This window comes from Oncorhynchus keta, chromosome 17, assembly GCF_023373465.1.
Source record: "Oncorhynchus keta strain PuntledgeMale-10-30-2019 chromosome 17, Oket_V2, whole genome shotgun sequence".
Classification (NCBI taxonomy): domain Eukaryota; kingdom Metazoa; phylum Chordata; class Actinopteri; order Salmoniformes; family Salmonidae; genus Oncorhynchus; species Oncorhynchus keta.
In genome coordinates, this window is record NC_068437.1 from 39,080,354 (window position 1) to 39,095,602 (window position 15,249).

Sequence of the window (15,249 nt, forward strand, 5' to 3'; positions counted from 1 at the left end):
AACTGTCATTGCACACACATCACTCCATGTCCACGGTGCCCAGCAATATGTCACTGAGTGACGAGACCTAGACGTACAGTATGGGGACAGGGACAGGAGGCAGGTCCTTGACAATGCCACCTGGCCAATATTCAAAACAGAGCAGGCAGAAGCAGTTGTTGTGATGAGAATAATGTCTGACTGACCACCTGCTTGTTGTTTGTAGTTAGAGGGCACTCGCTAGGCTCAATGTCAATTATGTCAACTTTGACTGATGGCTTTCCATCTTAGCTAATGATAGACCCTACTTTAGAGTGCAGTACTGAGGGGGGTAAGGCATTTACAGTGGGTTTACTTAGTTATCCTCTTTCATAATTTCAATACCAAACTATACTAGCGATGTAACTTGTAACTTATTGTAAAAAGAAATTGTACAAGTGACCACAGATAAGTAAAAAAAATGGTGAACCCTGAATATGCATGACCTGAAGAGGTGAGATGAGTGCAGAAATATACGTCACTTCAGGAAGTTGTAATATGCATCTAGTATATCTAAGAAAACCATTATTCTGACATACTGTAGCCTATACTTTTACCAACAGGAACCATCAAAGAGCAAAACACATGTTGTGCCCAAACAGAGTTGACAGACACTTTCATACGAGAATATTGTGTTTCATATAGTGTTTCTGCATCCAATGGATCAGAATGACGGGGTATCAAGTTGCACTCATAATACATGTATATCATATCAAAGGATCCCAAGTGTCTGAAAGAACTCTCTCTCCAGTCAGGTAATTAAATCTTGCTTTCGGCAGGTGTATCACACAAGAATTAAGCTTCTCCATTGCCAGTGTTATTTGTTACCTATCAGATAGTAAAATTGCATCGTCCTCTAAGTGCGGATGTAATCAGTGCCACACACCTGTGACTCCAGTACCCTTGTTTTAGTTCTTCTGAGTTTCACAATCACAAGTGTTCATACTAACTACAGTTCGTCAATTTCCTCTGATAAATTGTCTGCTGAGGTAAGCCTATTTTTTTAGTGAGAGAGAGTGTACTAAATATCCAAACATATAGGATAGGACAGTATAGGAAAGGATGATATAAGGGGGCAGGATCACTACTTGTCCACTAGATGGCATGGTACTCTCATGTAATGTGGAAAATAGTTAGGAACCAGAGGTACAGTTGACATCATTCATTGGGCAGAGAGAGGGACACTCACTTGAAGTATCTGCTCTCTCCATTGGCCCTCCCCCTCCACCATTCAAGCTCTCTTCATTGTCATTGAGGAACATGTGATTCTGGCCACTGAAGGACCAGAGGACTGAGAGGTTCCTGTGGGGATGGAGGTAGTGGTGAGGAGTTTGCCCTAGCTTCAACAGCTCCAGAGGAGAGAGGAGAGGCTGGATGACCGACCTGCCCCACTGGCCCTGCTTCCCTTGGGTACACTGAGGGGCCTCACTGGGCCCCTGGGGAACACCAACCATCATCTCTGTCATCTCCTCACTCAGCTCTGCTTCATTGCTGCTACTCTTCATCATCCTCCACTTGTTGAGGTCCTCTTCTTCCTCCTCTTTGTTAAACACAGGTCTCTCCAGTGTACACTCCCCATTGTGAGCTGATGAGTCATAGGTGTGTGCGTCCTCCTGCTCTATAGGTAACTCCAGGTCACTACCAGTGTCAGACCGGGCTGTGTGTTGTCCAGCCTGCAGTCCATTGCTATTGGAGGAGAGGGAGCTGTGCTGCTGGAATAACCCAGTCAATCCCCCTGAACCAGGCTGTGACGTCTGCACCCAGTCTGGCCTGAGCGACAAATCCAGAGGCTCATACTGGGACTTCCTGGTCCTGGGTGTGACTGCAGAACCACCAGCACCTGCCTCCCCCTCACTGTCCCAGTCACTCCCCCTGACTCTAACACCATACTCCCCCTCAGAGCTCCCCTGTCCTCCCCTGGGAGGGCTGACCATCCCTCCCCTTGATCTCCTCTTTCTACCACCTCTCAGAATGCTGGATGTCAGGCCATTGATGAAGGTCTGTATGGATTGATGAAGACCCTGTGGGTTCACACTGTTCTCCTCCATAGCTGGAGGTCCTCCATAGGCCCGGTGTAGGTTCAGGTTGGAAGGGTTGGGCAGGTTGGGAGGCCTGTCTATTTGCAGTGTACCTGCGTTTCTCCGGTTCTCATCTGTGCCTTCCATCCCACTGTAGAGGCCAGAAGTAGGGCTCCAGTCCTTGGGGCTTGGGGTCTGTGGGGACGAGGGGGCTCTGTTGTCCATGGTGTCCTGGTTCCACTGGGGGTGGTAGCCCTCTAGATGGTAACTGAGAGAGGCTGACTGGGCACTGATGTAGTCACTGGAGGGACAGCTGTAGGACTTCTCCTTACCTGTTAGAGCCACAAGACAGAACAACAGCACAGCGTGAACCAGACATCTCCATACCAGTATTTCACATTTAAGTTTCTCTGGATAGCTGTAGACATGTTATATTTCAGAAACAATTGTCTGACTTGTACAACTAAATCATTGGCATACTGAGAACCAACCTAAAGAACCTGAGCGATTGGATCATCTCTGTGAACCTGGGAAATGTGTGTGTACATATGGCCGCCATTTCTAAACATGAATAATGTGTGCAGAGCCACACAATGCTGAGTTGAATGATTTAAGTTGTGCTCCGCAGTAAATCAGGCTTGTAATCAGCTTTCAGCACAGGTGATACATCATCGCACAGCATGGAGTGTAGAACACCATACGCAAGGAATATACTCAAAGATGTTAGCAGCAAATACATATGTATTGTTGGCTTATCCCCATAAACTTGGTGAGCAAGTTGGAATGACTTCTCACCTGTATGGTGTCCATATTAGGCCAGTCACATGTCCATGAAACATCTGTCAATATCGACAACGTATACATGAACACTTCTCTCCAGGAGTCATGTTAGGTTGAACTGTGTTATAACAGCCTTGCCTATAGGCTTTACATACAGTGCCACCATGTTGAGTTGCCACTTGTCTGAGAGACCCTTGAATGTTTCCCAAATGGCACCATATTGACCCAGGGCTCTGGTCAAAAGTAGTGCTCTATATAGGGCATAGGGTGCTATTTGAGACAAACCCTTTGCATTCCACCTTCTTTAAGCAGCCCAGCTGTTTTGGTGCCATTCCAATTACTGTAAAAGTCATCTGCCGCTATTAAGCCACAAATATTGGCAGTTTATTGTCCAACACTCTCCTGGCATTTGAAGGTCAGGGCATACATTATACTGGGTCTTTTAGGGATGTGGCGTCTGGGATGGCGAGATAAAGTTACAGCGGCATTCATTTCATTTTGTGCATATTGATGCCTTATTGTTCTTCTTTAATGGATTAATATCTGACTTACAACAGTGATTCATTCCCCTCGGCTGAAAAATCAATTTCATAACACCTTGAGATCAGATCTGACCCTGAGGTAATTCTCCCTGAAGTAAATCTCTCAATCTAATGATCTAAAGTTGTTTGTTATGCTGTCTCCAACTTTAATACCAACACCATCCGTCATTTAATGAGATAAATTATATGGAAAAATAGCCTTTGTTTAAATATTGGAATTTTAAACTACTTAATATACCTAGAGGAGAGAGGAAAATAAGTGTATTGAATGGAGCAGATCATAAAACATCACACTAATAGGCTACATTTAGACAGGCAGCCCAATTCTGATATTTTTTATGCAAATTTGGTCTTTTGACCAATGACATCAGATCTTTTCACATCAGACCTTCTTCAGAGATGATCTGATTGGTCAAAAGACCAATTACCAGGGAAAAAAGTTCAGAATTGGGCTGCCTTTAAACACAGCCATAGTGAGGTAGAAATCACAGCTGGAGTCACATAGTAATGACTTTCAACAACACAGTCAACAATAATTTGTGTGTATGCATGTGTTCAAACAGGACAGTGAGTGGGAAAGAGCCTCCTCAGAAACACCACATCCATTGTCTTTAGTCACAAAAAAACGCCTGCTTAATGGCAGTATTTCAGACAGTTAGGCTGCGTTTACACAGGCAGCCCAATTCTGATCTTTTTTTCACTAATTGGTATTTTGGCCAATCAGAACAAGAGTTGATGTGAAAAGATCATATGTGATTTGTCAAAAGACCAAATTTGCGTAAAAAATATCAGAATTGGGCTGCCTTTGTAAACGCAGGCATAGATACACTGTCTATCTCAATTAATCAGTGGTTTACATTACCATGAAATTACCGGCAGGTCTGAAATGCAAACAAAACCAGACATATCTGACCTCATCTTTGGCCACTGTCTCTTTCAAAAACACATTCGCTCGCCAATATCTCCCAGAGCAGCGAAACAACAAAAAGACTCAAGCCCCGACTCATCTCCTGTCTTTGGACGGGTGCCATCTTTCTGATTGCCTGGTTCATGCTAACTTAATCAGTTTTAGATTTACTTACACTGACGAGACCCACATTATGAGTCATTTTAGTGCTTAGATTTATCAACCAAACTCCAATTACTGTATCATTACAGGGCCCTGCTTCTCTCACCTAACACAGACAATCAGATAATGAAGAGATGCATATGAGTTATCCAACCTGTGATTAGAAATGCAAAAGAAAACGTCTGATACTGTGCTGTGGCAAAGCATACAGCTGGTACGGAAAGTGATTCATTTCATATGGAAATTCACTCTTTATTCAATCTGTTCACCACCCATGTAAACACACACACATGTGCGCATATACACACACATGCACACACACAGATAATTGTTATATTGTAACAGTCTGCGTGCAGTATAAACTAAAGCACCTAAATGACTAAACCTAGGCGGTTTGCTTTAAGATGAAACCGCCTGAGAGGGATATTCACACCCAAGACTGCTGGGTAGAGAGAAAATAGGGGCACCAGATGTTCTTTGATGTTTATAATAGCATATTATTAATATTAATTAGACCACATCGTCAATGACGCATTTGGGACGTTTCCAAGTCAATTAAGCCAAATGGCATTCAGGAGACGTGGAACAATATTTCAAGGCAGGTGTTCACAACTCCCAGGGTAAATCTTTTTATCAGCAGCTAGGAAAACAAGCATTTTGAGCTTAGTTTGAGCCTCATACCTCATATCTGCAATAATAATTAAAAAGAGGATTAGGGGACAAAAAAATGAGATGGGGAAGTCAAGCCAACAGGTAATCCGGTTTATAAATCAGAAATCAGCAGTGTTCAAATCTACTTACGTATATAGGCCCAGTTTGTGTGTTGAAATAAAAACAGCCATGCTACAACTTAAAGGGATTGTTTAGCGAAATTACATATTTAAATGTTTTATAAACATGTGCTTTTGCTGAACTATCCATTCAAGAATCATCAGATGCCAAGGGTTGTAGGAACTAGAAGTTAGAACGATGAAATAGTTTACACTGATTTCTATCCCCCTAAACATGATCATTCCTCGTCTCTCTGTAAGCACTCGTAACCTGTAACATCTGTACAGTAGAAGTAGTGTGAAGGCTGGAGAAGGAAACAAAGACTAAGTGAGGATGACATCATTACATGGTGTCTGCTCATTGACCTTGGGGTTAAGAGTTTGAATAGGACTAATGAATAACTGTCAGAGGATTTCAGGCATGTTTGTGTTCCCAATTTAAATCTGGACACTCTGGTGTCGGTCAGGGGCCTAATAAGCACATCATTATTCATGATCTAAGATTAGAATTACAGTCAAAGGAAGTTTTTTAATCTGTCTTGATTACATTTTAAGAGCAGCATTTTCAACACTAGCTAGTAGCCATATGAGTAAAGAGACCATAATCTATGAAAATGTATGTAAGTCGCTCTGGATAAAAGCATCTACCAATTGACTAAAATGTAGCAGAGCAGTCACTAACTCTGAACTGTAGTCACTATCCATACTGGGAACAACAATATAATAACTTAATGACTTCTGTTTGGCTAGGAATTAAAATCAGCCACTTGTTCAGGCGTAATAGATGTGTCTCAAACTGAAACATCTGGCAACAATGGTAATTCCTCACCATCTCCTGAGTTAAAACTACTCCAGCCCCTGTAATACAGGCACAGTAAACTTATCCCATTCCTAAAACCCCTCATCAAGACTTGCACTTAGTGTCTGTACGTTCTCCATATGTATAGGATTTACCTATCTGTCCCGCAGCAGACCTGTGTGTTGAGCTGGGGCCAGCAGCGTGTGATTGTGTTAATTAATCTGTCGTGGAGAGCAGCTGCAGAGGTCTCTGGGATATATTGTCAGAGCAAAACAATGCAGTGCTTAAGCCCCTGAGTGAGTCCTCCATTACACAGGAACAAGAGGAGGAGAGGCGAGCTGGGATCCATCATATAAAGAAGCACTGACGCCTGACCTTTAAAATGAATTAGTTTCCATGCTTAATATCGACTCAAATTACACTCTGATACCGAATGTGGCAGCCCAGAATTCATCCGATTCATTCTCAGCTAGCTTTTATAAACATAGCCCTGCAGTATCGGCTGGGTATATGGGCTGGGGACTGGGGAACAGGAGAAGCTGAAAAGTACCAATGATTGTAGCTGTTTTGTAAAGGGCTGGCAAGGATTAACCTTAAAATACTGGTATAAACATGTAAATACAAGTATAAGTAGACAATATGTCAACAAAACATTTAACAAGATTAGACCTGATCCATTTATCTCTTTTTCACGGTGGATCAAATCCTCCAAAACCGTATCAGAGACGCTGACTCTCACCATGCCTGCTAGAAGATCAAACCTGGGTTCAAAGACTATATGAAATCTTTCCAATACTTTGAGTGTTTGCTTTAGTCTGCCTAGAGTGCTCCTGAGCCTGTTGGGAGTTTGTACTTTTTTTATTGGTTCCAGTGCAACAATAAAGCTCAACCGAGAACAGCTAAAGTATTTTAAAGAATTTCAAATAGTATTTTAGCCCAGGTCTGTGGAAGATCCACAATTCTAAGCTAGGGAGGAAAAGAGTCAAATGTATGCTTTAAGCTAAAGGTCAGCAAAAACACTACAGTGGATACTGTAGTGTACTGTATTATTTACAGTTAACTATACAACAGTAAAAGAAAACTGTAGTATATACTATAGTAATTAATGTAGTGTTTTTGCAGATTGTAGTATTTACTGTAGTGTTTTTGCGAACTGTACTTCCCTATAGTATTTTTGCAACTGTAGTATTTACTATAGTGTTTGTTTTAATATCTTTGACATAGAAATGGAGGCTCTCTCTTTCAGAAAACCTACTGGAGAAATACTAAATTAGCAAATTTTCCATAATCTGTAGGTAGGTAGGTACAGTGCATTCAGAAAGTATTCAGACCTCTTGAATTTTTTCACATTTTGTTAGGTTACAGTCTTATTCTAAAATTGTAAAAAATTGTAAAAATAAAAATAAAAAAGACCTTCCTACATGCAATACCCTATAATGACAAAGCAAAAACAGGTTTGGAAAGTTTTGCAAATGTATTAAAAATAAGCTGAAATATCACATTTACATAACTATTCAGACCCTTTACTCAGTACTTTGCTGGAGCACTTTTGGCAGAAATTATAGCGTCAAGTCTTCTTGGGTATGACACAACAAGTTTGGCACAACTGTATTTGGGGAATTTCTCCCATTCTTCTCAGCAGACCCTCATAAGTTCTGTCAGGTTAGACGGGGAGCGTCACTGCACAGCTATTTTCAGGTCTCTCAAGAGATGTTTGATCAGGTTCAAGTCCGGGCTCTGGCTTGCCCACTTGAGGACATTCAGAGACTTGTCCCGAAGCCACTCCTGCGTTGTCTTGGCTGTGTGCTTAGGGTCGTTGTCCTGTTGGAAGGTAATACCTTCGCCCCTCTCTGACATGCTGAGCACTCTGGAGCAGGTTTTCATCAAGGATCTCTTTGTACTTTTCTCCGTTCATCTTTGCCTCGATCCTGACTAGTCTCCCAGTCCCTGCTGCTGATCTGTGCCTCGACACAATCTTGTCTCTGCGCTCTACGGATAATTCCTTCGACCTCATGGCTTGGTTTTTGCTCTGACATGCACTGTCAACTGAGGGACCTTATATAGACAGGTGTGTATCATGACACAAGGCGAGACCCAAATGCAGACACAGGAGGCAGATGGTTGGAGTCTTATAATGTTTATTAATCCAAAATGAGTAGGCAAGAGAATGGTAGTGGACAGGCAAAAGGTCAAAACCAGATCAGAGTCCAGGAGGTACAGAGTGGCAGAAAGGCTCGTGGTCAAAGCAGGCAGAATGGTCAGGCAGGTGGGTACAGATTCCAGAACAGGCAAGGGTCAAAACCGTGAGGACTAGAAAAAAGAGAATAGCAAAGGCAGGAGTACGGGGGGAAAAAACGCTGGTTGACTTGAAACATACAAGACAAACTGGCACAGAGAGACAGGAAACACAGGGATAAATACACTGGGGAACACAAGCGACACATGGAGGGGGTGGAGACAATAACGAGGACAGGTGAAACAGATCAGGGTGTGACGTGTGCTTTTCCAAATCATGTCCAATCAATTGAATTTACCACAGGTGAACTCCAATCAAGTTGTAGAAACATCTCAAGAATGATTAATGGAAAAAGGATGTGCCTGAGCTCAATTTCGAGTCTCATAACAAAGGGTCTAAATACTTATGTAATAAGGCATTTCTGTTTTGCATTGTTAATAAATCTGCAAACATTTCTAAAAACCTGTTTCTCACTTATGGATGGCACAAACTGAGATATGGGGGAGGGGAATGTGCAGAGTATATGCAAATTGAATACTGTAGTATTTACTGTAGTTAAAAAAGTTAGTGTTTTTTCAGACTGTAGTGTTTTTGCGGACATTACTGTAGTATTTACTACAGTGTTTTTATTGCTGATAATACTGCAGTATTTACTAGAGTATTCTACAGTATACTACAACATTCTATAGTAAGTACTACACATGATTGAGGGATACTGCAGTGTGTAAAATAGCATTCTACAGTTTACTACAGAATTCTATAGTAAGTACTGTAGTATTCTATAGTAACATTTAGTATTTCTCCATGTGAGGCAGCTATTTAGAATCCAGACAATGTGTAACTTAACAGGATGCTATGACAAGAAAAGCATGCGCCCAGGGAGTCAAATCATCAAAATCACCAGGTGGAACAGAATACTAGCAATAAAAATACCAGGTGGTATATATCAAATAATTAAAAACACCAGATGGCATCCATTAACATCTTGTGCCCCATAGGCAAAGGGTTGGGGTGGCGATGGAACTGATATAAAATAATAGAGGCTAATTATCTGTAGCATTCAACATGACAGCATTAAAGTTAATAAGAAAAGAAAGGCCTTTATCCAAGCAACATATATAACCGATTATATTTGTTGCTTGGATATGCTGATCTACTGACCCTGTGCTTCAAGGCAAGTCCACCTGAGTACATTAGTGAAGTTTAGCCAAAGGCATAGTTGTATCTCCTGATGGAACAGCACAGTTCTATTCCATGCTAGTCTGTGCATGGGAGGCATAGCAAATGGTTTACATCTGAAACTAATGGCATATTTATGGAAGTTCTCAAACATCCTATCGATATAAATGTGCCCAAGTCATCATGTGCTGGTCATCCATTTGACCTTGACCATGGATTTGAGGATACATCAATTACTGTAGAGTATTGACCATATAATATAGAATACACATATTAGATGGACCTATGATAAATAATTGAGAAAACTGGAAACAACAATATCTAAAACAATATGCAACCATTGAGTTGTAAGGAAAGACGGTTATGTACCTGAGACTGAGGAGGGTAGGCTGCTGTTATCCTGGGTACTGCCAGTCTGAGAGAGGCCTGGTCCTATAGAACTCTCCTCCAAGATATGGCTCAGTCCTGGGCTACTACTCCTACTAATAGCCTGGGTGTCTGGGTTGCACACAGGCGCTCGTCGCTCATCTGACACCCTCCACCCAGCCTGGTAGGCCCGATGCTGTTCTTTAGCTGTGTATAGGTCCACCAGATCTACAGCCAGTCCTGGTTCCATGACCTGCCAGCCTGGGTAGCTCTTGAGGTCGTTTCTCTCATTGGCAGGAGCTTGTGGTTGATACTCCACATTGCTCGAACTCAGGGGAGGCACCAGATGAGTCCAACCCAACAGAGAGTGATTATTATCACCCTCCGTCGGTGAATTGTGTCCTGGTGCCAGCATGTTACCCAGCATCTCCTTCACCTTCATCCCGATGCCTGCTGTGGCAAGGATCTGCTGGAACTCCGACTGGCCCGCTTTCTCTGCAGAGAGGAACCTGCTGTGGAGGCTTGAGATGTACTGGGAGTAGAGGTTTGTGTAGTGGGTGTCCTGGGATACTCTAGCCATGCTAACAGATACCTGAGGGTCAGCAGGAAGCTGCTTGGTCTTCGCAGACAGCTTGTTGAGGTGGACCTTCATGTGGTTCTTGAGGAACCAGGGTTCTTTGAAGCGCCGGCTACAGATCTGGCAGCAGTGCTCGAATGAGTCCTTGTGCTTCCGCATGTGTCCCTTGAGGAACCAGGCCTGGCTGAAGGTCTGACCACACACCTTGCAGGGGAACTCCCCACCAGGGGGCTTCAAGCCCCGACCACTGCCCACCGCGGAACTCTGACTTTGAGCTGACATGGAGGTGATGTGGGCCGTCTCCACGTGGCTGATGAGCTCCTCCTCCTGGGAGGCCGCGTACTCACACAGGGTGCACTTGTATGGCTTGTGGAGGATACGGATGTGGCGCTCCAGCTCCTGCTGCTTCCTGAACTTTCCTTTGCAGAAGGAGCAGCGGAACCCTGCGGAAGGCTGAGCCTGTGTGTGATCCTCCTGGCCTGTGGTGGTCATCTTGGGGGAGACAGATGGCAGTGAAAGGGTCTCCACAGGGCCAGGGCCTGTGCAAGTCAAGGGGAGCTGGGTGGTGGTAGAAGCAGGCTGGGGCTGCTGGAGCTGGGGATGAGGGATGTGGGGTGGTGGTGGCTGGGTCAGACGACCTATACCACCCCTGATGTGCCTGTCCCTCAGGATGGCCCTCTCCTCCAGCTCGTGGAGCAGCCTGTTCTCCTCTCTGATCCGGCCACGACCTTTCCCAAGGTTGCCCTGCTTGTGAGTGCGTAAGTGGATCTTGAGGTTGCCCTTCTGCGCTGCCCTGTGGTCACAGTAAGGGCACTTAAAGGGCTTCTCGCCTGTGTGCGTGCGCATGTGCAGTGACAAGATGCTGTTGAAGCGGAAGCGTTTGCCACACAGTGGGCATGGGTACTTCCTGTTCTTGTGCGTGTCTTCCTGTGTGACGTTGACATGGGTAATGTGACCCTGGTTCTGTACCCTCAGGAACTGTGGAAGGTGATCCACCCTCCCATTGATGCCATTTAGAACCCTAGCTGAATCCACCAGCTGATTGGCTAGCAGTGCCATGTGGCCCCTTAAGTGTGACTGCCCTCGTCCAATGGCGTGGTGGCTTTCTATATTCAGGGATCTGTGGACTGTTACAGTGTGGAGGTCAGGGATTGGATGTCCCAGAGTCCTTCAGAAGGTTCTGCTTGTGGTTGATGGTATAGCAACCTTTGACACCTTTTCCTCAGAGAGGGGAGTTGGAGACAACTTCGCATATAATAGAGACTTCCACCTAAAAGACAGAAAGGAAAAAGACACATAAGGCATGCACGTGAACATGAACAATTAGTGCAATAGAGCCCTCATATTACATATATTTAAAGAAAACTCAAAGTAAAAAATATGAAATATTCAACAACAACAACAAAAAGATTAGATGGAAATGTCCCAGTAAACTTTCAGTGCCTTCGGAAACTATTCAGACCTCTTGAATTTTTCCACATTTTGTTACGTTACAGCCTTATTCTGAAATTCATTCAATAGTTTTTTCCCCTATCATCAATCTACACACAATCGAGTGTTACATGACGCTACAAGCTTGGCACACCTGTGTTTGTTTTTTTCCCTCCCATTCTTCTTTGCAGATCCTCTTAAGCTCCTGCATTGTGGCTGTGTGCTTAAGCACAAGATGGCGCCGATAGAGAGGCAGCATCGCTTAAGTCCTTACGAAACTGTGCAGTATTTTGTTTTTTTATCTATTATTTCTTACATTGTTAGCCCAGAAAACCATAAGTGTTATTACATACAGCTGGGAAGAACTATTGGATATCAGTGAGATGTCAACTTACCAGCACAACCAGCCCCATGGCCAGGAATACAACTTTCCCAAAGCAGATCTTTTGTCTACACCTCCCAGGACATTTGAACTGATTCCAGAGGCTGACCCAAAACAAAACGAGTCGGAGGAGGGGGTGCCGGAACGGTCTTCTAGTAAGGCTTCGGATGTGCGCACATCACCCACTGCTTCCGAGTATATAACTCGCTAATGTTCAGGGCAAGAGTTGCTTTCCAAAGAGATATACCCGGGATTGTAACATACTCTGTTCACAGAGACATGGCTAGCTGGGGACATGCTGTCAGAGTCCGTACAGCACATTGCGCCTACAGGAACAAACATCTCTCTGGTAAGAAGAAGGGCATGGATGTATGTTTCATGATTAACGACTCATGGTGTAATTGTAACATACAAGAACTCAAGTCCTTTTGTTCACCTGACCTATAATTCCTCACAATCAAATGCCGGTTATCATCACAGCCGTGTATATCACCCTGCAAGCGGATACCAAGACGGCCATCAAGGAACTTCACTGGACTTTATGCAAACTGGAAACCAAAAAGAAAACCAGCCCCGTTGCGGACATCGACGTCTAGCTCCCAGACAATTTAAACAACTTCTTTGCGCGCTTTGAGGACAATACAGTGCTACCGATACGTCCTGCTACCATAGACTGTGGGCTCTCCTTCTCCGTGGCCGATGTGAGTAAAACATTTAAACATGTTAACCCTCGCAAGGCTGCCGGCCCAGACGACATCCCTGGCCGCATCCTCAGAGCATGCGCAGACCAGCTGGCTGGTGTGTTTATGGACATATTCAATCAATCCCTATCCCAGTCTGCTATCCCCACATCCTTCAAGATGGTCACCACTGTTCCTGTTCCCAAGAAAGCTAAGGTAACTGAACTAAATTACCATCTTTCATCGTGAAGTGCTTTAAGAGATTAGTCAAGGATCATATCACCTCCACCTTACCTGACACCCCAGACCCACTCCAATTTGCTTACCGCCCCAATAGGTCCACAGACGATGCAATCACCATCACACTACACACTGCCCTATCCCATCTGGACAAGAGGAATACCTATGTAAGAATACTGTTCATTGACTACAGCTCAGCATTCAACACCATAGGACTCTCCAAACTCATCATTAAGCTTGAGACCCTAAGTCTCAACCCCCCCCAGGCGGTGAAGGTAGGAAACAACATCTCAACTTCGCTGATCCTCAACACTGGGGCCCCACAAGGGTGCATTCTCAGCTCTCTCCTGTACTCCCTGTTCACCCATGACTGTGAAGCTCTGCACGCCTCCAACTCAATCATCAAGTTTGCAGACGACACTAGAGTGGTAGGCTTGATTACCAACAACGACGAGACAGCCTATAGGGAGGGAGTGAGGGCCCTCGGAGTGTGTTGTCAGGAAAATAACCTCTCACTAATCATCAGCAAAACAAAAGAGATGATCGTGGGAGCCCCCCTATCCACATCGATGGGACAGCAGTGAAGAAGGTGGAAAGTTTTAAGTTCCTCAACAAATTGAAATGGTCCACGCACACGGACAGTGTGGCGAAGAAGCTGCAACAACCCTCACTAACTTTTACAGGTGCACAAATGAGAGCATCCTGTCGAGCTGTATCACAGCCTAGTACAGAAATGGCACCGCCCACAAACGCAGGGATTTCCAGAGGGTGGTGTGGTCTACACAATGCATCAACGGAGCAAACTACCTGCCCTCCAGGACACCTACAACACCTGATGTCACAGCCACTACCTGTTCACCTCACTTCCATCCAGAAGACGAGGTCAGTACAGATGCATCAGAGCTGGGACAGAGAGATTGAAAAACAGCTTCTATCTTAAGGCGATCAGATTGTTAAACAGACACCACGAGCACAGAGAGGTGGCTGCCTACCTACAGACTTGATATCATTGGCCTCTTGAATAAATGGAACACTAGTCACTTTGATAATGCCACTTTAAGAATGTTTACATACAGTAACCACAGTAAAACAAGTCCTCTATCGACATAACCTGAAAGGCTGCTCAGCAAGGAAGAAAACCGCCATAGAAAAAGCCAGACTACGGTTTACAGCTGCCCATGGGGACAAAGATTGTACTTTTTGGAGAAATGTCCCCTGGTATGATGAAACACAAATAGAACTGTTTGGCCATAATGACCATCGTTATGTTTGGATGAAAAAGGGGAGGCTTGCAAGCCGAAGAACACCATCCCAACCGTGAAGCACGGGGATGGCAGTATCATGTTGTGGGGTTGCTTGGCTGCAGGAGGGACTGGTGCACTTCACAATATAGATGGCATCATAAGGTGGGAAAATTACGCACATTTGGCCTAGCGTCGTCTGGGTTAGGGAGGGTTTGTCGGTAGGGATATCCTTGTCTCATCGCGCACGACCGACTCCTGTGGCGGGCTGGGCGCAGTGCACGCTAACCAGGTCGCCGACACATTGGTGCGGCTGGTTTCCGGGTTGGATGCGCCCTGTGTTAAGAAGCAGTGCGGCTTGGTTGAGTTGTGTTTCGGAGGACGCATGGCTTTCGACCTTCGTCTCTCCCGAGCCCGTATGGGAGTTGTAGCGATGAGAAAAGATAGTAACTACTAACAATTGGATACCACGAAATTGGGGACAAAAGGGTGAAATTTAAAAAATAAATAAATGTCAAAGACTCCAGTCACCCAAGTCATAGACTGTTCTCTCTGCTACCGCACGACAAGTGGTACCGGAGCGCCAAGTCTAGATCCAAAAGGCTCCATAAAATCTTCTACCCCCAAGCCCCAAGCCATAAGACTGCTGAACAATTGGCTATTTACATTGACCCCCCTCATTTATTTTACAGTGCTGCTACTTGCTGTTTATGCTACACTACATGCTGTACCCCTGCACATTGACTCGGTACCGGTACCTCCTGTCTACCTCATTATTGCTATTTTATTGTGTTACTTTTTATTCGATTTTTTACTTTTGTTAATTTGGTAAATATTTTCGTAACTCTATTTCTTGAACTGCATTGTTGATTAAGGGCTTGTAAGTAAGCAGTTCACATAATAAAACACCTGTTGTATTCG

General features: G+C 44.3%; 1 protein-coding gene across 3 annotated transcripts in view; it reads right to left on the minus strand.

The window, feature by feature from the left end:
* Window positions 1-333: 333 nt before the first annotated feature.
* LOC118395821 (zinc finger protein 536-like) overlaps window positions 334-15,249 on the minus strand; it is a 33,660-nt gene continuing 18,744 nt past the window's right edge. For all 3 annotated transcript variants that reach the window (XM_035789782.2, XM_035789784.2, XM_035789783.2), the window contains 2 exons: window positions 9,781-11,624; window positions 334-2,368 (listed from right to left, as the gene is read on the minus strand). In XM_035789782.2, the coding sequence (XP_035645675.2) occupies window positions 1,152-2,368; window positions 9,781-11,413 (2,850 nt within the window). In that variant the 5' untranslated portion in view covers window positions 11,414-11,624 and the 3' untranslated portion in view covers window positions 334-1,151. The remainder of the gene's footprint in view (window positions 2,369-9,780; window positions 11,625-15,249) is intronic.